A 25,447-nucleotide genomic window follows, 5' to 3' on the forward strand; every position below is an offset into this window, starting at 1 on the left:
TATATCTATGCGTTGGGATGGAGTCAAATGATTTATATTTTTTCCCCTTTCATTTTGCCATTGAGCAATATCATGATCAATCCCAGCAAAAAGGACAAACTAAAACGAATGACAGCGAATGACAATTGACTTTGTACAGGGTTAATTATCATTCGCGAATGACAGCGAATGACAACGAAGAATATAATGTTGCACTAGAATTTCCTTCAGAAAATCACAAATCGTACAATTGCCTCCCCCCCCCCTTCCCTACCTCACTGTTACAGAGTAGCTCCATAACTGGCGCAAATTTTCTCCTTTTCCAGTCCCTTTTGCACCCCCCCCCTCCCTAAAAAAAAAAAAAATTTTTTGTTGTCATAGAAATGTCCAATATAAGGACTCTTCCTGAAATTTTTAGCCGTTTCAAGATTATAGTATTGTTAATTTCTAACAATTAATATCGGAAAATGACGTTTCATTTACTTTTTAAAATCAGACTTACACAATTTCGCTTACTATAAGGTGCATTTGTATCTTGTCCGTACTTTACTAGATCTGTAAGCCACGCACTTCGCATCCACTCCGTTTGCGTGGCTTTAATATACCAACGAAGTCTGAACTGTGATATCCGGTTGAAGCAAATGTTTGTGCTGTCATTATTGCCATTCGTTTTAGTCAACGCAATTTTTTAGTGTGTACAACATTCGTTTCGTGTAACGCAATTGTCATTCGTTTTAGTAACACCCCAGCAAAAGACAAATTTTAACCAAGTTGAGCAGTACATGGCTCAGTGTAAATTACAACTTAATCTTTATTTGGTCTTAAATTTCAAAGCATGCAAAACCCGGCCACTGCACTCAGTTGATGTGTGTCAGTTGTTCATTAATGGAGAGGGTGGGGGTGGGTGGGGGGGTGGGGTTGGAGGCATGGGTAAGGGGTGTATTGGATGGTTTCTTGATTTTCAACACTCAGAGATCAAACAGTAAAATGGAAACCCAAGAAAATTACACAGTACAAATGTTACAATATTGAAGGCCTATTTATTGAGGCTTTCCATAAACCCAACACCAAACCAAACACCATCCCAGCCCAACACCAACAAGTTTTAATTTCCATTGTTGGAAAGAGGGCAGCTCAGACCGTCTCCAGTCCATTTAATCCAAAGGTTTGTTTAAACACAAATCCTCTACTTTAACTTCACACTTGACTTGCCTGTTCAAACCCTGACATGGGAAACAGGGCAGGTAAGTTGAACCCAACCCCACCCCCCCCCCACTTTTATGGAAACCTCACTAGTACCCTTCCATCAATATGAAATACCCCTTTTGGTACTAAAACCCCCCTTTTAAATTTTTGTGACTCATATTAATTGTCTTTTGTTATTTAATCAGTTTAATTAATGAGAAGTGCTCTGGTTGACAGAAATTGAAGAACTGAAAATTTGCAGTAAGGTAAGCTCAGAGGATCCAGTTTTGAAGTAACTTTGTGACTTACCCCCTCAACTCGAACTCACATGCCCCACTGCCCCTCAATGTGTGTACCCTCCCCCCACCCCAGATTGGAACCTATTTCAAATTCCCTAAACCATGAGTTAATTACTTAGGGAGTTGTTTAACCCTAAAATAGCTCATTAAACCCATCCAGCCATTCAAATGATGTTATTATTATACCTAGTTCGTGTCTATCTGCCTTGTATTTAAGTAATTTAAAAGTAATGCTTTGCATTAAATTTGTTAAATTTTCTCATATTTTATTGATACCCCAAATCCCATAATTGTACAACTCATTAATTTCACTCATCCAATCCACTCTTATTTCAAGTAGTACCGTAAAAGTCCAAACCAGTTTGACAATTTTCAAATTGCATTTTTTAATAGATAAGAAAACATTCTCTTGATCATGGAATGAAATGGAATAATTATCTCTAATAATTCATGAATTGAGATATTATAGATAGATGATAAATAAACCTTTCTAGCAGTGTATTTTAGTCTCTTAAGTTTAAACTCAGCTCAAAAAATGTGGCCAAATTTCAGGCTTATCTTTGATCGTACTGTTTTATACCTGGCGATGGGATATGTTTTACGACATGATTACAAAATTTCAAACTTAGACAAAAGGAAAGAAGGTACCTAAAATATCTACAAAAATTATTACGTATAACCAGGCTTTGTATTCATTGTAAAGAAAGTGCATTTGGACTCAACTTTTCAAATTTTGCTTATCATTAATATGTCAGTGATTAGTTTGTTTATATTTAATTGGAAACAAATAAAGTAGGGGATGTTGCAAGTGAAATATTACACACCCACTTCTCTTTGATTCGGTCCAAATTGACACCTACTTTTTACTCTCTTCCTTCACATTTACACATCTCCTCTTCGTTTCCTCTGCACACCAAGACCCCTTCCCAACCACGAAGGTGGGGGTGAGGGTGCGGTGGGGGTGGGGTGTTAAAGGGTATCACTTCCCCTGTTCATTGGCATGAACATGGTAGCTTTCTTCATTCCTTCAGGCCCTCTGTGATATTTTAATTTCTCTCTGACATTTAATGCGGCAAATTTTTTTTCTTCGAGGCCGATATTATGTCGTCCGGCCAAAACTTGATATAAAACTGGAAATGTCATTCCTCAAATTGAGTTTCGAGTCTCTCTCATTTGTCACCTGGTCTCCTTTCGATCTGTCGATCTATTCTTTCTCTGGTTCACCTCTCGCCATTTCCTGATGAGCTTCTTGACGATATCGATCACCTCCTTGGGCTTTCTGTAGATCATGTGACCGTCGCTGCCGTTTATTAAGACTGGTTTAGCGTTCCGGTGAATCGACATCAGGAATTCCACCGAGGATTCCCACGCCTGCAAAACAAAAACGTCAAAAACAAATAGCCCGGGAATGATGGAATGTCGTACAGGAAGAGCGAAGACGGATTAATTCATTTTCAGCTTTAGTTACGAGATGTGTATACAGAAGATAAGATTTTTAAGTTGGGTTGTTTTTAATTATGATAAGTGATATTTAGACATAATTGGATACTCCTTTATAAAAGGATATTTCGGTGGCAGACAATATGAACCAATATACTGACGAAAATATTCCACACCGTTAGCTGGAACCTCAATATCTTGTCCGTAACTTGAGAAATTAGTGATTGAAATGACATTTGTTTCCACTGGCTAAACATTCAACTACTCCAGGAAGTTGGATCACATTAGGGGGGGGGGGGGGATGTAATGTTATCTGGGCAAATGCTCTTTAAAAACCTTAACTTAGGAAATTATCGCCTTCTTGTTGATTTTATCCAGAAAATCCAGATACGCTTGGAATGATTGAAGATAACTGACAATGCTATCTGTACTTGCAAAAATGCAACATTTTTTTTGTGGTTACAATATTTTTCGACGGTGAAAAATTGGTATAAAATATTACACAGAAAAACACATAAAAAAGAATGTCATCTCTCGTGAGATGATGACATCATGCAGTCTACTGTTGCCAGATGCTTATACAATCAAAACATCCCAAAATTTGACAGATTAATCAACTTTGTCACAGAAAAATGCTATGAGGATGTGGTTTTTGACGTACAGATGCAGCAAACTTTCCGCAAATTTGGTTTTTCGCCGAAAACTTCGGCTAACGGGATGCCCCCCCCCCCCTAAAAATAAAAGATTACTTTCGTAAACGGTGGTGCATGGTACCAAAATGACTAACAAATGAAAGGCAGCATTAAATCAGGGAATCAGGATTTTGATTCATTTTCAAATCAATTTCACAAAAAAGTTGGAAAGCAGACGGAAGAACTAGAAAAAAAATACCTGCTTTGGCTTTCGACTGAAAGACCTTACCTCATTTAGAATGTTGGGCAGTTCATCGTCATGGTAATTACCAGTTACCACGGTAACAGAGACACTACTTGGAAAAGGTTTGACTTTGTATGCGGTTCTAAAATAGACAAAAACAAAAATATAAATAATATGAATGAGTTCAATTAGTGGTCTTCATGTCTTTGCTCACAAATTAGCTAAAGATTCCTTCTTGCCATTACTCAAGCGCTTTTTCAAAGATGCTAAATTGTGATTTTTTTCCCCCCTTGTCTATTGAAAAAAGGGAGATGATTAAATCAAATATAAATTCTGAATCCAATTTTTAAAAAAAAATCCATACAGAGATATTGTCACCATCTTCTAGTCATTCTGGGTTGCTTTATTAACGGCTCATTCATTCATAGCCCACTGTATTAAAATGCTAAATTATGTTGTTTTCACCCTATCTATTGAAAAAGGAGATGAATATTATGAAATGTAAATTCTGAGAATAACTTTTCAATCCAAACTGATATATTATCACCATTGTCAAGTTATGCTGTGTTTATTTTTACTTATTCATACCCCCCGATTTAAACTTTGACCTACGGTTATGAAGCTGTAACTTCAGTTATGTTGTCTGTTTAGTGGAGTGGTACATGTGTAGGTGGTTTGTGACTTTGCATAAAGGAGCTTCTGACAATCAGCATTTCCCCGATTCAACCCCCCTCCCCCTTTCCCCTTACTCCCGTTAGTTTGACCATGACTCCTGAGTTTCCTTCAGTTAACCTAAGTTGTTGCACTCCTTATGAAACAATGCAACAGTCAGATGAGAGAGACTTACCTTATTTGAGCGAAAGACTCGTTTATAAAGTAATGTTCGTCAACAGAGGCACTCTGATGCCCCGGGCGACACATGAGATGTTTCTGTATTAAAGGGGAAGATGCGAATAAAAAAAAGAAAATAATAATAACTTGATTTTCATGATAACAGATAGAAATCAAATCAAATCAAATCAGGAATTAAAAAAAAAAACTTGTGATGGGACGAGGCGAGACATGACCCAACGAGAAAAGGGCTTGGCGAGTTTCCGAGCAACTGTGTCAACCTAGCCTAATGAATATTTCCGTGCTTAATTGAAAGTGATGAAAAAAGACAATCTCGTCAATAATTTCACAAGATGAAGATTACTTGAGCAATAATAATGTGGGCCTAATTTATGGATTTGATTCAAATTTCAACAATTTCTTCCCATATATAGACAGCCTTTCATGTTAGTATGTCTCATATGTAAACTCCAAAGTGGTAAATTTCAAAGCGTTTTTGAATTCTTTATTTTCACATGAAACTCGATCTGTCAAGGAATTGAATAGGTTATCATAAATATTTTTTGTTATCGAAGAGACAATACAATTGAAAAATAAATCACATCAACATTAAAGCTTCTCAAAAACACACTTTCAACTCTACTGAGTGATGTTAAAATATAGAGCAATATTCCGTGTACATTTGATATTTTAAGAAGTATTATTTCTTCATGACAAAAATTGTGCAACCATCGGGTAATCAGCCTTATCACGTAATGACTAACTCCCTTCAGCATAGACATAATGGATCTATATCTGATTTGAAAAATGAGAAGGCAAGATGAGATGAGATGAGGTGAGATGAGGTGAGATGACATGACGAGGAGATGATGAAATGAGATGTGACAAGACAAGACAAGATGCGAAGAAACGAGAAAAGCCTGTCAATACACAAACAGTGTGTTGCCATGGAAACGGCAACCGCAACCACGGGACGTATTTCTCACCTGCCTGAGAACAACCTCGTCGGGGACATTATGAGCTTTAATTGGAAGATCCAGCAGTTTCAAGATCAGACCCAAACGAGTTAAGCCAGTCGCTGCCGATAGTTGCATTGATATGGAAGAAGGTAGGAGATGACCCAACCTGACGGATGGAAAAAAAAATATATAAAAAAATGGTTCCAAAATTCTACTTTCTCTTCAAAATCTAGGCCTATCAGTTGGACATTACGGAAGTGTTAAAATCGACGGTGTTCTGACATTGGATGGTCAACTGTGGTGTTTAACTGTATTTCGTTGGTTCCATTCCTTGGATCGCTGCCCCCGGGGCATTTGAACATTGCCTATTTTGATTTTTCGAAGCCTCATATAACCACTAACACTATTTACTAACGTTAGGCACATGTTTGTTTCAGTGGCCCTTAACAGGTTATTTTGGTCATCATTTTGCCCAATGGGTGTTTACACCGAGGGGATTGTTGCTATACCATACTTGATCTGATTCGTTTGCCTTGAATTAGGACAGGCGGCTCGCTGGGATCGGAATAAGGGTTGTCTTTCTTTTTTTTTGCAGCCTATATTAACCTTCTGGTATATTTATCGTACATTATATCATAGGTTTATGCATGGTCATCTGACGACAACTGGCCAATCAGATTCGAAAATTTCTAACAACTGCAAATGAACACATGATAAGCAAGACCTACAAAATGTTCTGGGATAAAATAAAGGGTGAAAATACCTGCCTTTTGTTTCTTTGTATCAACAGACAGTTTAGGTTGAAACACAAATTTTACCTTAAAATCACTCAACTTATGTTTGCTGCAAACTCGGTAGACAGGAAGGGGTACAATATAAACGTAAATATATTCTACCCTTTTTTGGATATTCTAGGAAAAACTGATGACAAGATTTCCTGGAACTGAAATACGGTATAAACAATAAGCTTGTCCGGCCTGATCAAAATAAGTTTGTACTTGATGTCCAGAATATTAACGTTTCTTTTAAGATTGTTTTAGACGTTTAAAGTTTGACGGACAAATGTCAAAAATATTCAATGTTCCTACCACATCTCATTCCAAACACCGCCGTCTTCTTCCAACAAAACTTCCACGAGGGGATCGATAAGCACAATATCAGAGACTTCCCTGTATGAAGATGAAACATCAACATCGTTAAAAACAGTTAAACGGCAGAGTTTAATTAAGGGTAGCTTTCGGTTCATAATTGCACATACTTTTTTTTCGATATTTCATATTGTCTTAGCTTCAATATCAATAATAATACAAAGAGGATTACGAGAAAAAGTTAAAACCCAAAGTAGGTTTTTGACAACTGCTTGAAATGAAAAACGTTTAACTGTCAATAGTTTCAACATGAAAACCTAACCACCAATCAACAGCAAATATTTCACAGTTTTGGTTCGGGGTAAAATTGTGTCTGATATAAGTAGCTTATTGACTTTTGCATGTATCTGTGATTTTCTGGTGGTAAATTCCTTCCTCTCAGAAAAGCCTTTTTTTTTATAGTGTGCAGAATGCCAAGTTTCCAATGTCAGTACTGTGACTTTTTTCAAACTTTTTTAAACTTGTTTTTATTAGTTTTGATTATTCATTTTCTTCCTTTAGGCCTAATACGATGGACACCAAAGAAACAATGCAATGCCTTCAACAAAAAATTGAGGAAATTGACATTGAAAATCAATCACTAATTGATCACTAATCAATCACTAATTGATCACTAATCAATCACTAATTGATCACAAATCAATCAATCACTAGAGTGGGGTACTCAAAAGTTTTCATTCATTGTAAGATTTTATGTTGGTTATAGCTTACAGGAACTTCAATTTGACATGTTGCCATGGTGATATACTTCTAGCCCACTGTCTTTCTGAAACATTTCAGTGACCATATATCATGTAATAAATTTATCTAGATTAGCTACAACAGCTGTAGATGTGTGCAAACTCCATATACTTTTTTACTGAGTTCATTGAACCATGACCTCAACAGAAATGGCATGTAATGAGAAACGTACATTCAAGCACGGTGTTCGACAGTAACGATCGTTTGCTTCCTGCGAATAAAGTGTGGAGTGTCCACAAGAAGGAGACGTCACTCATCTACCCTGTGGAATCAGAAAGTTTTCAATAATATCGGTACGGTGCTCATCTGTCTGCAGTTAAAAGAGTTCATGAACTAATGCCCCCCTCCCCCAAAAAAAGCAAGAAAGTAAGGCCCAAAAAAATCTTATTTTATCTGTTATCTTGACTTGATAAATAAAGTGTTAACAAATGGCCTAAGTTGCTTAATATCATTATTCGTGGCAGTACTACGAGGAAAGCAAAAAGCAGAAAAGAAGAAGAAGAAATGCTCACTCTTCGTACAGCTGGGCATAAAATCTTGCTACCAGTGCTCCCAATTCTGCCCCCACTATTATGAACGGTTTTGGTTGGTCACTGCTGGATGTCACCAAGTAGTGGAGGTCATTCACCATTCTATGGGCGGGGAAATAGGGGAGAATTGTCAAAGTGTTAACCCTGCTGCAAAGGGGGTAAAAAAGAGGGCAGGGGAGGGAGGTGGTGGGGTGATAGGGAGGGGTCGAAGGGGTAACCATGCTGCAGACATTGTGCAAATGGGGGGGTAAAGGAGAGGGCAGGGGAGAGGGGCTAGGGTGATGAGGTCAAAGTTGTAACCCTGCTACAGACACTGTGGGAAGGAGGTAAATGATGGTCTCGTCTCACCTCTCAACTGTACTCTCGGGACCTCTCCTCTTCCGGTCTTCTTCTGTGATATTCTTAAACAAAAACAAAAAACGTTGCAGTAAGAAATAATTGGATTTATTATAACCAAGGATATCTGAGAGGAGAGAAATTTTGGATCGTAGTAGAGCAAAGATGGGTTCAGTTGATCAAATGTTGTGCAGCACAACCAACACTAAGTTATCAAGTATATTCCTGAGAATGATTCATGAATTACCAATTTGACACGCCTGATTCGGCACAGTTATTACACATCCCCGAGTATGTGTTCCGAGTTTAAACTGTGGTTCTGATCAGTTTGTCAGCGACATACCTGGTCGTTCCCTGTCGGTTGGAAGAACGACGGCTTCCATGTGTATGTCAACCTCTCTTTCATCTTCTTCTATGAGAATGATTAAATCCAGAGATTCACAATGATGGTTATCAGGTTAGTACAAAAGTTTAGAAGTCTCTTTGAAGCATGGGAGGATCCATGGTGCAAGCAAAATATAAATACGTTGACGTTGACGTTGAACAGACTACACATGTGTGACGGCTCAGACAGAGAAAGTTAGCTATGTCCCTACCACTGCTACTACTACTGCTACTAGTACTACTGCTATTGCTACTAGTACTAATACTACTACTACTACTAGTACTACTACTACTACTAGTACAACTACTACTGACGTTGACGTTGACGTTGACGTTGACGTTGAACAGACTACACATGTGTGACGGCTCAGACAGAGAAAGTTAGCTATGTCCCTACCACTGCTACTACTACTGCTACTAGTACTACTGCTATTGCTACTAGTACTAATACTACTGACGTTGACGTTGACGTTGACGCTGACGTTGAACAGACTACACATGTGTGACGGCTCAGACAGAGAAAGTTAGCTATGTCCCTACCACTGCTACTACTACTGCTACTAGTACTACTGCTATTGCTACTAGTACCAATACTACTACTGCTACTAGTACTACTACTACTACTAGTACAACTACTACTACTAGTAGTACTACTACTACTACTGCTTCTAGTACTTCTACTACTACTGCTTCTAGTACTTCTACTACTACTACTACTACTAGGAGTACTACTGCTACTACTAGTACAACTACTACTACTACTAGCACTACTACTACTAGCACTACTAGTACTACTACTACTACCACTGCTTCTAGTACTACTTCTACTACTACTACTACAACAAGTACTACTACTAACGTTCACCTCACAAAATGTTACAAGCACCCGTTTGCACTCCTTTAGCAGCTTTGCAAGAACAGTCCTTTTTCATAATTCCAGATTTAAAGTAGTGTTCGCCAGTGTTCTTACAAGTCATGATCAACTCGCTCATTCTCCAGAAATTGCAAAAGACTTGAAAAGATCTGTGACATATCTTCCTCATATAGATTGTACAGTGAATCAACTCATTGACATGACCTGAGAAAGGAAACTATATTGGTTAAGACTCCACTGGACCTCAACGTAAAGAAATGACGGATTACACCTCTCGTCTTCAGTAGCGGTATTAAAGGCATGCTGAAGATAGCAATCATGTACAACATACTTCCTTCTAACCTTGTGTGGCCTGTCGCTCAACCCTAGTCCAGCTCGGTCGTACGAACAAACCTGCGTGAAGGAGACGAGAAGACACTGAGAAGAATGCAGACATTTACTTCAAAGACATTGACTAACTTTTATCTGCAATAAATTCAACAGTTTATGAAGTCAAAATTAGCTCAATATGATGAATATTCATATGATAGAAAGGGAAAGACTGCTCGCGGAGATTACAAAGAAGACAACTTTTCACAGCTGTAGAGTTTATCTCCGCAGGAAAGGTTTCTAGCCTACCTCAGATTAATACACAGATAACTCTACAAGTCTGTGATCCTGTCACGGTTTTACATTTACAGTTTAATTACCCACTACAACATCTACTGTACCTCATTATAGGCTGACTGCCAAAAAAAAAATATTGAAAAAAAAAATAAAAATAAAGACAGATACTGTAAAGCATCCTTTTGTGCAGAGTGAATAAAGTTACCAAAGAAATATGTCATTTGGAAAATTAATAAAAAATAAAATATCAATAAATAAATAAAGACAGATAAAGGTTCCTTTGGTGACTTTCAAAGAAATATGTCATTTGGAATCGCTCAGCTTTATCAAAACAACTTTTGTTAAAAAATTGGATTCAGATAGGAGTATTTAATGTATATATCCAACCACATTTGAAAGTTTGAACTGTGCAACTGTTTTACACAGTATCAAGAAAATAAAAAAGCATTTCTTAAAAGTCAGGAAACTGGGGTTCTATAGAAGGTGACCGGATGCTCCATTCTCCGGGGACAGTCCCGAGATTTCACGTGCCCTCCCCCTGGGGAATAGTGTCCCCGGATGTTACCCACTGTCCCTGGAATATCCCAAAACTTTGTAAAGAGGCCCTGAATAGTTTAAATTTTCTTAATGTCTGCCTTCCCATTTGCAGAGACAGCAGGAAACTATGCTAAGCTGTGAATGTTTGCAACAAGACTACAAAAATAAATTTGAGTCAGGCTCACAGATAAAGGCAACCCAGATATTTGCATAATTTCATATAGCCTGTAATTCATGCAAAGCATCTCGTTGCACTTAGAGATGAATTATAGGGCTCCCAGAGACCTTCAAAGTATTGACAATGGATTTTTATCTTGGACAAAATTCTTGTTTCTGGTTGAAGTGTATTAACCTTGGGCATTTGAAAAAAATAGGACGACCAAACACTGGGATACCCTCAAAATGATTTCCTGTAAGAGGACAGTGTAGGTACTAACCCTTGATGTCAGTATGGGGGGAGGAGGGGAGAGAGGAGGGGAGGGAGGAGGGGGGCTGGAGGCGGGCTGGAGGGAGGAAGTATTGTGGGAGGAGGGAGGGGAGCTGGACTCAACATCAATATTATGTCCCTAGATTTCCTGGAAAAATAATGGTCACCTTAGTTCTACCGTGATAAATGAAACACCATTCATTGCAATGACTGCTCCAGCAAAATTTTGTGTATTATTTCTCCTCTTCGGGTGAGATTAATACAATATCAAGGATCTCGCTGGTAAATCACTTGCTATTAACTTGGAAGGTACTTGATGACCTCAACATTTGCTAGATTCACGATCTGGTTGTGATGAAAAATCTTTCAGCCAAGCTGTATAGGATTTTATCATATAGTAATGTATAACTTACTCTTGTGACTTCTGCCAGAGCTGGTTGGACAGCAAACCAGACCTCTGATGATTGACCAATAGGTGACTCTAAAATGACTGAAAGATGAAACACAGAATTACCGTTAATTTTCGGACATGTGCAAGTAAATTTCCTACTCGAGATTACCCTAATGTGGATCTGCTTAAATGAATAATACTCTTAAACGTTAATGCAAGTATGCTTGCTCAAATCATACAGTATTATAACAAAAAAAAATGTATTTTGCAAAACTACAATATTTAAAAACAATCAATATTTAATAATAAAGTACCATTATATTGTCTTTATTTAATTGATGCCAAAACAGGTACTCATCGCTAACCCTAAAGGGTCACACAATTGTCAAGTATTGAAAACCTCTTTTAATACCTGTGTCAATTATCCTATCTGAGAAATACATTTTGTCTAAATTTAAGCTTTATCATTCCCCAATGTCTTGGAAACTATGTGAGATTGGACCTCCCACTATAAATCCTCCCAGCCCCCTCCAGTAGAATACTTGTGGCAATTTTAAAATCTAAAATGTCTGGACCAGGCCTTGAAAAACTCACAAACTTGCATCAGAGGCTACAGTTCTACTCGCCAAATCATTAAATTGACTCGCTATTTTGTAACACTAATTGCTTGTGTGATGAAGGCCTAGCCTTTGGACGATACTCCTCCCCCACCCCCACTCAGCACACCCTTACCCAAGTAGAATACATTGACAATCTAAACTGTTTTGAATCTAGTTGGGTGAGTTTCAAGTGACAGCAGCTGTTACCTGTCGGGCTTCCCTTGCCGGAACAATTCAGGAAGAGTGTCTGATCCCAGCCGATATCGTAGGGAAGACCTGTAAAATCAAACAACGTAAAAAGTTTGTAAGATCACGATGCTCGCTGTCCGGTAGAGAACATTGGAATGTCAAACGATTGTTTGTCAAAACAGTCTGAACTGAAAATATATTAAGTCATAAGATCTCAGATGCAGACCTTGTACTACGACTACAAAAGTAAACGTAAACAAAAGAGTAGAATTCTCCTTGGTAGGATTCAGCCAGACTAAGTACTGGTACAAGGCTCTGAGCCCCAGTATGGGCAGCTTATCTCGTACTAGCCTCTATCTGAAATGCCCTGTGTACGATTACAAAAATCCATAAGGGCATGCAAAAGTGTAGACAATGTCACAATTTTGCATTGTAATGTATACCAGTACAGAATCACTACATATGTATGCAGGTAATATCAAAGCTGCTTTCAGGATACTCACGTTATGTCCCCAATATTAGTCAGATATGGTCAAACGTATGACTCATAACTTAAAATTCTTGTTTCATTATCTCCTTCAGAGTCCAAGGCATCTCACCGAGGCACTTCATAATCAAAACTCTTTTCATCATTTGGGAATAGTTTAGGGTCGATCCAGTAAATATTTGTGTAAACTCGTAGCAATTTGTAGCACAATTAAAATTAGGGAGCTACATTAGACTGCAAGGGAGTTCAAATTTTGAAAAAGTTAAGTTTGATTTTTTAAAGGCAAATATGGAGGTAACTGCCTTCCTTAATTTTTATCACACATATATGTTGTTTTCTTCAGTATGTTGACATCATCAATGTGGTTTTACAAACTCTCTGTTATAAAGGTTGTATTAATTCATTTCCAGGGCAAAGTTCATAATATTATTAAAGATCAGTGAAAATCATTGACGTTACACAGTTACTTCTCTTACCATATTCACTAAGGACAGATTCCTCTTTGTTCAATGCAGCAAGGTTTAAGACAGGAGGCACCAACAAAACACAAAAACCATAAAGTAAAAATTTCATGGTAGTCCATAGACAGGCCATCAATGGACCAGCTGGTTCTGGTTGAGAAGCACTGCTCTAAATAACATAATGGTGCAAGGTAGAAAGAAAGGTGGTATTATAGGTGATAACCAATTTTTAACCTCACATTAGGAGGAGAAATGGGGAAGCGGAATGAAGGGGGTGCCAAAATTCACTACTAGATATATAAGAACAGATTGAAAAAATATATTGATATAGGAGATGGTGGTCTGTCGGCCTACAACTAAAAGAAAAAAACTGCATGGAACAAGGAGTGATGTTGGCGAGGTATTATCTTCATTATCAAAAGGCCTTACATGATATTGATAAATCTGATACAGGCTCAAACTTCTTTCATACTGTAAGAAAACACAAAGACTAACACAAAGTTAGAATAAAGCAGACATCTTGATCTTACGAACCTTTGATTTTTTAGTCACATTTCCACGCAGCCCTGCTGGTTTTTCTCCTTTCCGTCGTCTAGCTGATGGGGACTGAGATGGTGCCATTCTGTCTATGTCTGTTTAATCTGTAAATGTGGAGAAAGCGTTACTTGTTTTGTTCTTGTTTTGCTTACCACAGCTTCGGAATAGATGGGTATATAGAGGAGGGAATTATTGCAGTTTTATATTTTGCAGTTCCGCATTTGTAATTTTCATGGATGTACAAGCCCATGGAAGCAGTTCCACATTTCTTATGGGTACAGAGAGGGGAGGGAGTAGGGGGTTGGATAGGATGAAACCTAGGGAAATATGGGATAAAGGTTAATGTATCATCACTTTCACAATGGACTATTCGTTATGGAAAAATCACAGAAGTGAAGCAAATTTTGTGTTGAGCCCCATTTAATTCCTTAACCGATACCTTTTTATCAATCAAGTACTTACAGTAGGCTGGCTTAAAGCTTTTAATTGCTTATATCTTGGGTCACATACTCTGGTGTATAAACCTTTCCAATTAGTACATCGAACTTGGAAGTGTGTTCATAAAGTTCTGTCATACTAAGATACTTCCATGATGTGAAAATAATTATTAATACTGAGGCATATTAAGTTAGTACATTAGTACTAGTAGTACAAGTAAACCCTCAAAAACCTCAGAAACTCACATACGGTAAGACCCATTGCATTTGCATATAAAATTTATGATCTGATAGTACCGAGGCTAGTACTAATATGTTAAGTTCTGCATACGACTCAGTATGCCCGGGAGAGGCTTTATATGCACGTACTGTGAACCAAGCTTAAGTTTATAGACTAACGTTAGGCTAAGCCTAACCTAACTTTTTTGCCACCCATCGGCTGCTCAGCCTGTCCAATGCGTAACAATATTAACGAAGCCTAGTCTGAGAAAAGGAACCTTTTCTTACGTTTTGTTCATTCACAGTTAACTAAAGTTATTTTTTCAACTCCTGAGTCAGTTTCCAAAACCGAAAGACAATAATAACAAGGCCTTTAGTGGATTCGCTCCACGTAACGTACTTAGTGCAGTGGAAAATTTCATGTGGTAAACACAGGGCGCAGACATCTTTAGGAACTTCAATATAGTGAAAAATAAGCAAGAGTTTTTGAAGAAATATATGATATCTTTAGTATTTAAATCAATTTTGAAAACGTTATTTAGCTGATAAAATTTACAAAAATATGAAAATAATTTTTTATTCAAATAATTAAGACAACACGAAGACTTTATTTTAGTTGAAACTTAAATCAGATCACAGCGAGCTACGATCATAACAAATGTGTTCCAACCACAGTGGAGTCTGTTGCTGACTGTCCTGAATTTTAAAAGAAGAGGGTATATCGCAAGGTAAATGATGGATTCTGGCCTGTATTATTTATGTAAACTTTGATGTAAACAGTTTGTAAATTGAGATGATACTTGATAGGCCTAATATATATTAGTAACATAACACTTACATACAATTGCACAACTGACTGGGCCTAGGCCTACTGGAGTACTGAGAAAAGTCTGGTCACTTATTGAGCAAGTGTAGCCTAGTCTAATTCGATGTTAGGTAGTATGGATATGTGGCTCGCATTGTCTGTCAAAATCCCAGCAATTTGGGATAAAAAGCATGTAACCCTGAGACGAAGCCAAATACAAGATGCTGGTAACTCTTTCTGAAATGTTTGTAAAACTTGAAGAAATATAACGGAACAAAATACTGTGTTAGGCTTAACGTTATTCTGTATGATCTCTAAAAAAGTCTAAGCCTCTCATTAAAATGCTGTAGGATAAGCTTATAGATATTTATCGGAGTTTTTGCTCCAGCTATCGTAAACTTGCCAAACCAGCTTAAATATTTGAACTGACAATCACAAACAAACACATTTTATAAATGTACCTCCGTAGTCAACATTGACAATACATTTTTTTCTTTTCTAATCCTTCCACAGATTACTATTGATACAAGTATTAAAGCTGCATGTAGCTATATGCACACAGATAAATATGAAATACTATTATTAAGTTCATGATCACCATGTAAATGTTTCCCAAACGTTAACACAAAATGGCCATCTCATATACAAAATCTATCATCACGTTTGCCAAACTTGGTTGCCGCTTTCCTTCCCGTGGACAAAGCAGGAGGTCTTTGTCTTTTTCAACGTTTCCAACCAAGTTCATGAACCGTGTTGCTTGGAAAGAAACTGCAAATTTGGGTCATTCTAGACCACCAAGAAGTCTAAGACTTTGTTCTGGCCAAGCTAAAAGGCAGGCAGCCGCTGCAGAGGAGTTGCCCACCTTTAAGTATGCCGGAAAGACGACATCTAGACACTCAAATGTTCATGTCTGTGGATTTTCATACACTGGAGCCCTAGGTATTCCACACTTTGTAGTTACCAAGGGAACCAAGTACCGACGGAAAAAGCAGTACGTTCCAAATCCGTATAAACTTCCAATGCCAAAGAAGGTTAGTTGTGTTACAAAATTTTATTACATCATTTTATCAAGAGGAATGGTAAATTATTACCTATGATATAAGAGCAGTTGATGATAGCATATGACCCCAGGATCACCATTCATAAATGAGCTACCAAATGAGCTTTCATTCTGTCATTGACAGTTGTTGTTGAATGCTACTTATGTAACTATTTCTAGTCTTTTAGGTTTTCTTACTTTTAGGTTTTCTTAAGTTTGGTAATTTTATATTCCAGGTTTTGGTTCTTTTGTACAGTGCTCTTGAGCATGTTTTACTTTTACTGCTGTTGTTATTACTTTTAGGTTTTCTTAAGTTTGGTAATTTTCTATTCCAGGTTTTGGTTCTTTTGTACAGTGCTCTTGAGCATGTTTTATTTCATGATAACAGCACTTTAATATATGGTATTTATTATGGTATTTATATAAAGACTTTGCTGGAGGTACTAGTGCTAGCATCTGCAGTGCCTTGCATACCATTTGCAATTTCTGTGTCAGATATATACAAGGGAAAAATTAGCTTCAAGATTTACATTCTAGTTTCACCTTTCAAAAAGATCTTAATAAAAGGGGGACAAAGTAGAAATGTTACTACGGATATATATACAGTATAATTGTTCATGCAATGGATCGATCTTTCATACCAGTGTATATACTACACACATATATACTCTTCTTATATTTTCAGATCACTTCTGTTGCTTGTGGTTATGGCTTCACTCTGCTCTCCAGTAACAGTCTGGAATCACCTAAAGTTTGGGGAACTGGGATTAACACAGACTCACAACTTGGATTCCAATCACGGAGTCACACCCTGGGTGAGACCCCCCCTTTAAATAGTTTACTGAAAAGTTGGGACAGTTTCAGGATTTTAGGTCCATCCAACAAACATCATTTATGAAAATTGTAAACCAGATCCAGGGTTGGTTATTAGTCTTAGTTGAAGGAGCTGTATATTTATCATTGTTTGAGGGTGGAAGTCTTATCCTTCGGTTGTTAATATTTGAAAATGTCTGTATCAAGGTATACCTTAAATAATTCTCAGCCAAAAAGTAATATTGAAATTTTGGCAATGAAAAAAATCAACTCTGTCAGTTATGGATATTTTTGCATTGAAAAATGTTGCTTAATTCATATATTATTCATTTTTATGCAGGATAGGCATTTGTCTCTTCTAGGATTGTGAATAAATTAATTTTGCATCTCAAGTTTCCTAACATTGTTCTCTACTTGCAGAGAGTGGCCTGTCATATGTGATTGCGCCCGCACGCCTGGATTTACCTTTAACGAAACCCAGAGACACAAGAGTGACTCAAGTAGCTTGTGGCCGTGCACACAGTATCATACTAACAGATAAGGAGGGTGGTGAGTGGTTAATACTTTTGCCTTAAAATAGGAGCTTAATCAATCAATCCCAGAGATACCAGTAGTAATGGGAACCTTCTGAAAGTTTATGGTACTGATGCCAGACTTGTAAATTTGTCGGAATTTATAGAAAATGTCCAAATGTTTTGAAATACTTTGTACTCTTGGGAATCACAGTGCCTCAGGAGCTCTGTAAGGTTGTCCCACAGCATGAATGGAAACGTAATTTATTACCTGAAGTCCACATTCAGTGAAGCTATTGTCATCCTGTACCTCCCATATATGTCACAGGATGCCTTAATAAACCGCAGCCAAAACGTAGTGAAATGTTAAAGGCATTGAAGACTTGCCCCAAACCGCATGCGGCCATCTGAAAAAAGTTAACTTTCTGTTGCTTGCAAGTGACGTTTTGTTTGTGTCGCTACAAAATGCAGACAGTAATGAAACGTGATACCTTAATTGTTATCTTTAGCTGGACCTGAGATGTCCATCGCTGTATCGTTTGTATACTGTGCTGTGGGTATTGACCGCAGCTGTATGTACTGACTGTACACTAGTGTCTAATTACCGACGGTAGCAAGCTGTGTGTGTATTTTCTGGGACCGATGGTGGACACTTCTGTTATACCTCATTCGAAACTAGGTCAAATTACTGGCATTAGACGTTTCTTTTTGCGCGAGTCTTCACACCCTTTAACATATCCGTCTAAAAGTGAAGTATTTGACAGGAAGGTAATTGTGGGGGGGGGGATATATTGGAGTTGATAACAATATTTGAAACATGACATCCTTATCTTTGAAACTTTTAATTTTCCTTTGTTGGTCTCTTCCAATAGTTTTCAGCCTGGGTAACAATGCTCATGGCCAATGTGGTAGACCAGTGGTGGATCAAGAAGATTACAGGTATGCTACAGTAAATGGAAGGATTAGTAGGCTTGTTAAGAGATTAACACAAGGGAAAGGGTAGAGGGGGTCGGGGTAGAGAGGGTTGCTTATGCCCAAAGATCAGATCATATCAATCATTTCCCACAGTATGGATCATAAAAGACCAAAAGTGATCACCTTTGTGGAACATTCTTTTTTTTCGCAGATTTTTAGAGTTATGACATGTTGCATATATCTTTTCAAATCCACTGCCAAAAAATCAAACTTACAGGCAAATGAAAATGAATGATCACATAATTCACTGTTTGATCTATAATGATGTTTGATCTCAGGTTATAATTAGCAATTAGTTTGCGGAAAGTGGTCTAGAAGAGAAAGCCAGTATTTAACTGGTTGCATGTTCAGAATTCAAGTAGATGAATCCCTTTTTACACTGGTGCAGGAGCATAACATGTTTCACATATTTTTCATATCAGTCTCTTACAATTGAGAAAGCCTTAAATGCCTCATGAAAGATCTGTCAAGTTTTAAATCAAGTAAATATATGTAGCCTAGTCTTTTAATAGTACACTCTCACAGGAAATGAACTTTGACCCTGAGTTATTTGCATTGATTCTGTAAATTCAACATGGAGGTAATTCCTTGCAGATTGCAAATATTATAGGGCACATTATTTCTAATCCCTTTTTTTACTTTTTCTTTTTCTTTTGTTGCTTCAGTTCCAGCAAAGTCATAACCAAAATCAAAGGCATCGAGGGTGAAGTAAAACAGGTAAATTAATTTTTGATAGAAATATATTCTGAATGATATATTCCAATTTGAGTTGTGACGTAAATGCACCGATGCGAAATTGCTGCAGTACATTTGAATTTTTACCACCATATATCACTGAAATATTTACTGAGAAGTTGTTATCATGATAAAAAGTTATTTGATCAAACCTATTCAAGCACTCTGTCAAGCCCTGTGTTCGTTAAAGTTGATAATAGTAATAAATGACATTTATATAGCGCTTAATACAGTGTTTCAAAGCGCTTTACAATGTAGGAAAAGAGACAAAGGAAACCAAGGAATAAAAGAAACTTGGAATCAAACAGAAATGTTTTAAGTTGTCTCTTGAAAATACAAAGGGAGGGAGAGTCACGAACGTGAAATGGGAGTCCGTTCCAAAGAGAAGGCGCAGCGACAGAAATAAATTTAATACAGAATTACAGAAAGTTCATACAGTCAGATAGAAACTAGCACTAAGTTAAGTGACCGGAAAATCAAACTGAACTGACTGCTGGTACTGTGCTAACTGCTACATGAACTTGCAGAGAACTGACCCAGAGGCAGTAGGCTCTTGTAAGTGGGATACCCATCCATCCTGGATCCTGAAAATTGAAATTGTCAAGTTTGGGGGAGACATATTAAAGATCTTTCGTAATATTTTTCGTGATGGCATTCTGTCATGGTGGTTGTTGATTTTTACTTGTCTTAAACATCATTCCCAGGTGGCTTGTGGTCACGATCACAGTCTGTTCTTAACTAAAGCCGGTGAGGTATACAGCTGTGGCTGGGGTGCTGATGGCCAGACAGGTACGACAGAAACTCAGATAAAACAGTGGCTTGTTTCTCCTCTACAATGGATTCCATACACATATTGCATATGTTTAAGCTTGTTTGATAGTGAACCTGTTAATATCATAGCAGTCTGTGATGATTTGTCTGTTCATTGTGGGGGACGGGGGAATGGTGTGAAAATACTTGTGCATTGTTATAGTGGATTTCATACACAGATTTGCATATTACCAAACTTTGTTTGATAGGAAACCTATTGATATCATACAATTCTGTGTTTGGTTTGATTTGTATGTTCATTATGGGGGGAGGGGAAGGGGAGGGGGAATGGTGTGAAAATACTTGTGCATTGTTATAGTGGATTTCATACACAGATTTGCATATTACCAAACTTTGTTTGATAGGGAACCTCTTAAGATCATACTAGTCTGTGTGTGTTTGCTTGTCTGGTTGGTGGGGGAAGGGGGGGGGAGGGAAAATTGTGTGTGGCAGAATGAAAAAAGCTTGCTTGTGTACAGTATAACAGAAAAAACCCTTGATCATCAAGACCCGACAGGAGGACAGGCTCTCCGACATTTACGGATATTTGAATAATTTAGTTTCTTATACTGTACTGTTGTAGGCTGTTGTAATTGACTGTACAGTATGTTTTATGTATGACCGTATGACTGTTGTATGACGTTTGTGTATGACTGTATGTAATTGACTATATGTATTAGTGTATTTTACAACCATTCTGTAAACTGCTTGGACACATGCTGTTCTCTGTGTTTGTGCCATTTATAGATGCAGTTGTCATGGTATATGCTTTAAGAACATCAACAACATGGGTAGATCAATTTCAGTTCGTTTTGTCTTAAGATGTTTTTAAGCGGGAAATTATACTGGAGAAATATCACAAACACAAAATATGACCGACTGTAGGCTATCAGCTCGTGTTCATAATGTCAACTCTACTTAAATTTCTTCGTCAGGTCTCGGCCATTACGACACTTGTTCTACCCCGACGAAAGTTGAGGGCGACCTCAAGGGGGAGGTCATCTCAGAAGTGGTGGCATTCTCAGATTGTTGTCTCGCAGTCTCAGGTGAGTGATGTCGAATTTTTGTGAGTTAGGATTAAAGCAAGAATGCCGTACATCATTGGAATGTCCTGTTGGAAAGGGAGAAAAAAAAGAGACTAAAAGTTTTATCTCAAACATCTCGTAGTTACAAATCAGCTGAGGGTAATAGCAAATGTGACGAGATTTGATCAATTCTGTGGACGAATAATGCTGTATTATTGCAATGGTGTGACAGAGGCTAAAAACGAAGTGTAAGAATATCTTATATGGAGAAAAGAAAGAAATGTTTAGTTTTCTTTGGGAAACTTCTTCAAGAGCATAAACTTACAAAACAATTAAAGGCTACATTCTTTTGTGAAAGAGATTTTGAGCTTGTCTCTCGTTTTGTTTTCCGATACATCGTATTTTTACTTTTGTTGACCTTTTTTATAGCATTATTTATCTTACTTTTCAGGGAAGTTTATCGTCTGGCAAAGTTGTTTAAATTTTGTAAGTTTGTAAGTTAAGGCTTTATATTTACCAGTCACCGGGACCAAATGTCAACATGAAATTGTCGATCTCATGAAAGCAATATTTTTGTGTTTAAATAGTTGATACAGGACAAAGTATTTATCAACTTCGTAAACTTGTTTTGAAATTATCGCTTCATCTGCAGAGAATGGTGATTTATTCGGATGGGGTAATTCGGAATATAATCAACTCAGTTTGGTGTCCGAGGAAACTCAGGTATGATAAACATCGTATTCCTTTTTATGATGTGAGAGATGTAAATATTAGAGTCACAAGAATCAACTCTTTCCTAATGTGCTCGTATTAAAAAAAAAAGTGTTGTTTATGATCTTTTCGTAATTTCACCTTTTTACGATAGGTTTGTACGCCGAGACATCTGAAATGTCAAGGCGTAGGAAAAATCATTTCAGCAGCTGTGGGTGGCTCTATATGTGCAATAGTAAACAGTGAGTACTTCAATAGCAAACTTTCATTATCATTCAAAGCGGGTGGGGGGTGTGAGGGAGGAGCAAGGTGTAGGGCTTGTGGGGTGGGGAGTGGTAGATAGGGTATATTTTTTTTCTCTGGCTGTGTTCAATGTTGATTTTTGCATCGCTGGTCACTTAAGAACATCAAAAAATTAATAAATAAATGCTTTCTTTAGCAAATCTTATTTTATCACTAAATAACTTGTTGATCAGAAGTTAAATCCGTAGAGATATAATTTCAGGTGCTCCACAATGTAGCTTATAGATGGGAGACATAAACCACACTGTAGGTTAAGATCGACAGACAAATTGGTATCCTCATTTCAAGGAGTTTGTCCAATAATTCTGTAGCACTTTTCAAGTTTGCGTATGGTTTTTCAGTCAGTTTCCCATTGTTTTCGTTTACCTTTATATTACCCTGAAACGTAGAACCTTGAATGTCATTCTTGATAACGTTTATCGAGAAGCTGCTTTCCATTTCATCAAATGTTACTTTTGTGGTCTACAATTATTTCTCTTTTTGAGCCTTGCCTCTATTTTCTCTTACATATCTACAGATGAAGGTGACCTCTTCACTTGGGGATATGGAATTCTGGGCAAAGGTCCTAACCTCGCAGAGAGCAAGTACCCGCAACACATCCCGTCAACATTGGTTGGGAGGTCGAATATTAACCCTGAGGTCAAGGTGTCAAAGGTCAGATGTGGACTTCATCACTTTGCAGCCATGACAGGTCAGTATCAGCTTGTTCATTTCCAGGAATAGTGCGAAATAAGAAAAAGAAGGGCTGATTATTGGTATTGCTCTTCAAGCTAACTCTTGACCCAGCTGTCTCAAACTGGACTATGAGGGTTGTCTTAGAAAAATTTCTTTGGGGGGGGGGGGTCTGTGAGGGCAAAGGTGTCCACCGGAGGTGTCTGCAAAGTTTGGGGTGAACGTTGCAGAGGCTGCATGAGTAGGGGTCTGTTTACCTTATATACTCTGTGAAGACAATCAGGATAAGCCTGAAAGTGCCCTTTCAGGCAAAGATACCAACATTCTCCTGACCTTAGACCTCGTGTTTGGGATGAAAACTGAAGAGCGATGTTGAATATAGTGAATATCATATCTAATGCTATTATTTAGGTTCATCTTGGATTCTTTCTTCCCTCTCAATGATTTTCTGGTGGTTGTAAAATATGTTGTGCCTTTGAGACAACTATCAGCCTCCCAGATTATATGAGTTTTGTAAATGTAAGCTTCTCTCCACCACCCCACCACATAGCACCAGTGTGAACAAAACTATTGTATAATTTTAAGCCATCCGCAGCTGGGTTTTTAGCAGTTGAATCCTTGGAGGTCAAACCTATATACCATTTCCTGACCTTTGAACTGCATCTGAAAGCAGCAAGCTTTTGTTTGCGATGTCTCAATTTTTATATTTTTCCCCGTCCCCCTGCTCTTGTAGATCGTGGTGATCTGTACACCTGGGGTACCAATGGGACAGGCTGTCTTGGTCTTGGTAACCTCGGAAACCAATTCTTTCCGCTAAGAGTGAGTATTACTCAAAATGTTTTGTAATTGCTCATTTCTGATTCTACTTTTCCTTTTGTTCTTGTTTCATGTTGTTCTTGAATATTATATCATTTTACTTAAATACTTCATCATGAACTTATAATTTTCATGACATATTCCGTCCCCCAAAAACTCTTCTCTTCAGTTTCTTAATATCTATTACCATCTCAAGTACCATAACTGCTATGCAGTCGGACCACAAGCCTGCACTTATAGTCCCATTACACTTAAATATCTACTTTTTTTTAAGACAGTGTGTTTTAAGGATATTTATATGGCAACTCACATTACAACAAGAACTTACATTATGTATTCATGCATCGACCACAAGAGTAGATTGGGTGGAAAACCAATTTACGATTTCCACCTACCTACCTACACCTTGTCATATTGGCGAAAAGTACCAGCCCGGGCTGCTTGACAAATTCTGTTGTTGTCGTTTCTGTAGAACAATCAACATGTAGTTTAATGCTTAATTTTAAATGAATATTAAATTGCCTTGTTGTTCTAGAACTGCCTACCTCTCAAGATCTGTAACCCCTCATTCCCAATCTCTTGAGTCACTTTAAATCGTTTATGTGTTTTCTAGACTTTTTATTCCTTTGATTTCTCTGTCTTTTTATTTTTTTATTTGGTTTTGTAAAGCGCCTAGAGGCCTTTTGGTATTTGGCGCTATATTAAGAACTTCTTTATTATATTATTATTATTTGCAATTTTCGCATTGTCTTTTCTCTGTCTGTCTTTCTGGACAGGTGTATGTTCCCGGAGAGGTTTTAGATGTCGCTTGCGGTGTGGACCATACTGTAATCTTGAGCAAATCCATCGTTTAATCGAATGAGGTTTAATTCTACATCCAAAGAAATTTGCCAAAGAATCGAGGACCATTCGAGAAAGAGGGATTCGTCTCAAAAGTACGTTAGAGTCAGTAGGGATGACTGAAACAAGTGAACTCTCAAACCTCGTAACTAGGCAACAGGATTCAAATAAAGCTTTCGAGCGTATGGTTCCTATTCTGATACAGGGCTCGGAGATGTCGGGTGCTTTTTTTTAATAATTTGAAGAAGCTAATATAGAGTTGAAGTAACCCGAGCACATATTTTGGGCACATAAAAAATAATAAAAAACTACCATTAGTTTGTTTACTTTTCATAATTGGTTGAAATTTTTGCAAATTTTAATAAAACATAAAGTAAACATTAATTTGTGGACTTCTTGTGCAACTCTTTTTGATTCTGTTAGTCAAATGCAAAGGTATTATTACCAACAAATGCCATCTTTTAAAAAAAATTTTTTTTTATGAATATTAAAGCATGTAGACAAAAATCAGAAGGCAAAGAAAAGCAGGTTTAATGGGCTTGTATTGAAAATTTCTTTTGTACTGGGATAGTCTTGTGTGAGGTTATATTTCCACTTGTGTTACCATTATTTTCTTAGTGCAATTTATCCTGTTTGTTGGTCTAGTTTCAAAGAATTGGTGCCTTCTTAAAATTTACTGGCTCGTGGGTGGTTCAGGTCATGACATACTAGCATTACTGCGACGGTCCTGTTGTTATAAACCATTTAATGGTTTTGGGACGATGGCCATTTATTAAATTTAAATTGATTCATTTGTTGAACGTTAAATGCAAAACGTGAAATTTGAACTAATTTTTACAGTCATATATGAGTATTTTAACAACATGTTACAAACTGTCTAAATGATATCGTTCATTACAATCCTTTTCAGCATAGTTCA

At 37.4% G+C, this 25,447-nt stretch overlaps 2 protein-coding genes across 2 annotated transcripts; one reads left to right on the plus strand and one right to left on the minus strand.

The window, feature by feature from the left end:
- Positions 1-1,008: 1,008 nt before the first annotated feature.
- LOC139984108 (uncharacterized) lies at positions 1,009-14,916 on the minus strand. The gene is made up of 13 exons (XM_071997821.1): positions 14,761-14,916; positions 13,814-13,920; positions 13,295-13,448; positions 12,350-12,418; positions 11,566-11,642; positions 9,925-9,975; positions 8,337-8,389; positions 7,971-8,090; positions 6,658-6,738; positions 5,597-5,735; positions 4,627-4,709; positions 3,825-3,921; positions 1,009-2,834 (listed from the first exon to the last, which is right to left on the minus strand). The coding sequence occupies exons 2-13, from the start codon at positions 13,898-13,900 to the stop codon at positions 2,640-2,642; spliced, it is 1,206 nt and encodes a 401-aa protein (XP_071853922.1). The 5' UTR covers positions 13,901-13,920; positions 14,761-14,916; the 3' UTR covers positions 1,009-2,639.
- Positions 14,917-15,054: 138 nt separating this feature from the next.
- On the plus strand, positions 15,055-25,187 carry LOC139984107 (RCC1-like G exchanging factor-like protein). The gene is made up of 13 exons (XM_071997820.1): positions 15,055-15,200; positions 15,791-16,308; positions 17,002-17,131; positions 17,550-17,678; positions 18,514-18,580; positions 19,282-19,333; positions 20,056-20,140; positions 21,097-21,207; positions 21,839-21,909; positions 22,052-22,139; positions 22,718-22,891; positions 23,606-23,691; positions 24,465-25,187. The coding sequence occupies exons 2-13, from the start codon at positions 15,907-15,909 to the stop codon at positions 24,540-24,542; spliced, it is 1,473 nt and encodes a 490-aa protein (XP_071853921.1). The 5' UTR covers positions 15,055-15,200; positions 15,791-15,906; the 3' UTR covers positions 24,543-25,187.
- The last annotated feature ends 260 nt before the right edge of the window (positions 25,188-25,447 follow it).

The sequence above is a fragment of the Apostichopus japonicus genome, chromosome 17 (assembly GCF_037975245.1).
Source record: "Apostichopus japonicus isolate 1M-3 chromosome 17, ASM3797524v1, whole genome shotgun sequence".
Classification (NCBI taxonomy): Eukaryota; Metazoa; Echinodermata; class Holothuroidea; order Aspidochirotida; family Stichopodidae; genus Apostichopus; species Apostichopus japonicus.

Bases quoted from the DNA above. Each gene is read 5' to 3' on its own strand.
- LOC139984108 (XM_071997821.1), bottom strand. From the start codon at position 13,900: ATGGCACCATCTCAGTCCCCATCAGCTAGACGACGGAAAGGAGAAAAA. The intron at 8,091-8,336 runs GTGAGACGAGAC...CCCCGCCCATAG, and splicing joins CCCGAGAGTACAGTTGAGAG to AATGGTGAATGACCTCCACT. The intron at 5,736-6,657 runs GTAGGAACATTG...TCCATCCGTCAG, and splicing joins GGTGTTTGGAATGAGATGTG to GTTGGGTCATCTCCTACCTT.
- LOC139984107 (XM_071997820.1), top strand. From the start codon at position 15,907: ATGGCCATCTCATATACAAAATCTATCATCACGTTTGCCAAACTTGGT. The intron at 20,141-21,096 runs GTACGACAGAAA...TTTCTTCGTCAG, and splicing joins GGGTGCTGATGGCCAGACAG to GTCTCGGCCATTACGACACT. The intron at 22,140-22,717 runs GTGAGTACTTCA...ACATATCTACAG, and splicing joins TATATGTGCAATAGTAAACA to ATGAAGGTGACCTCTTCACT.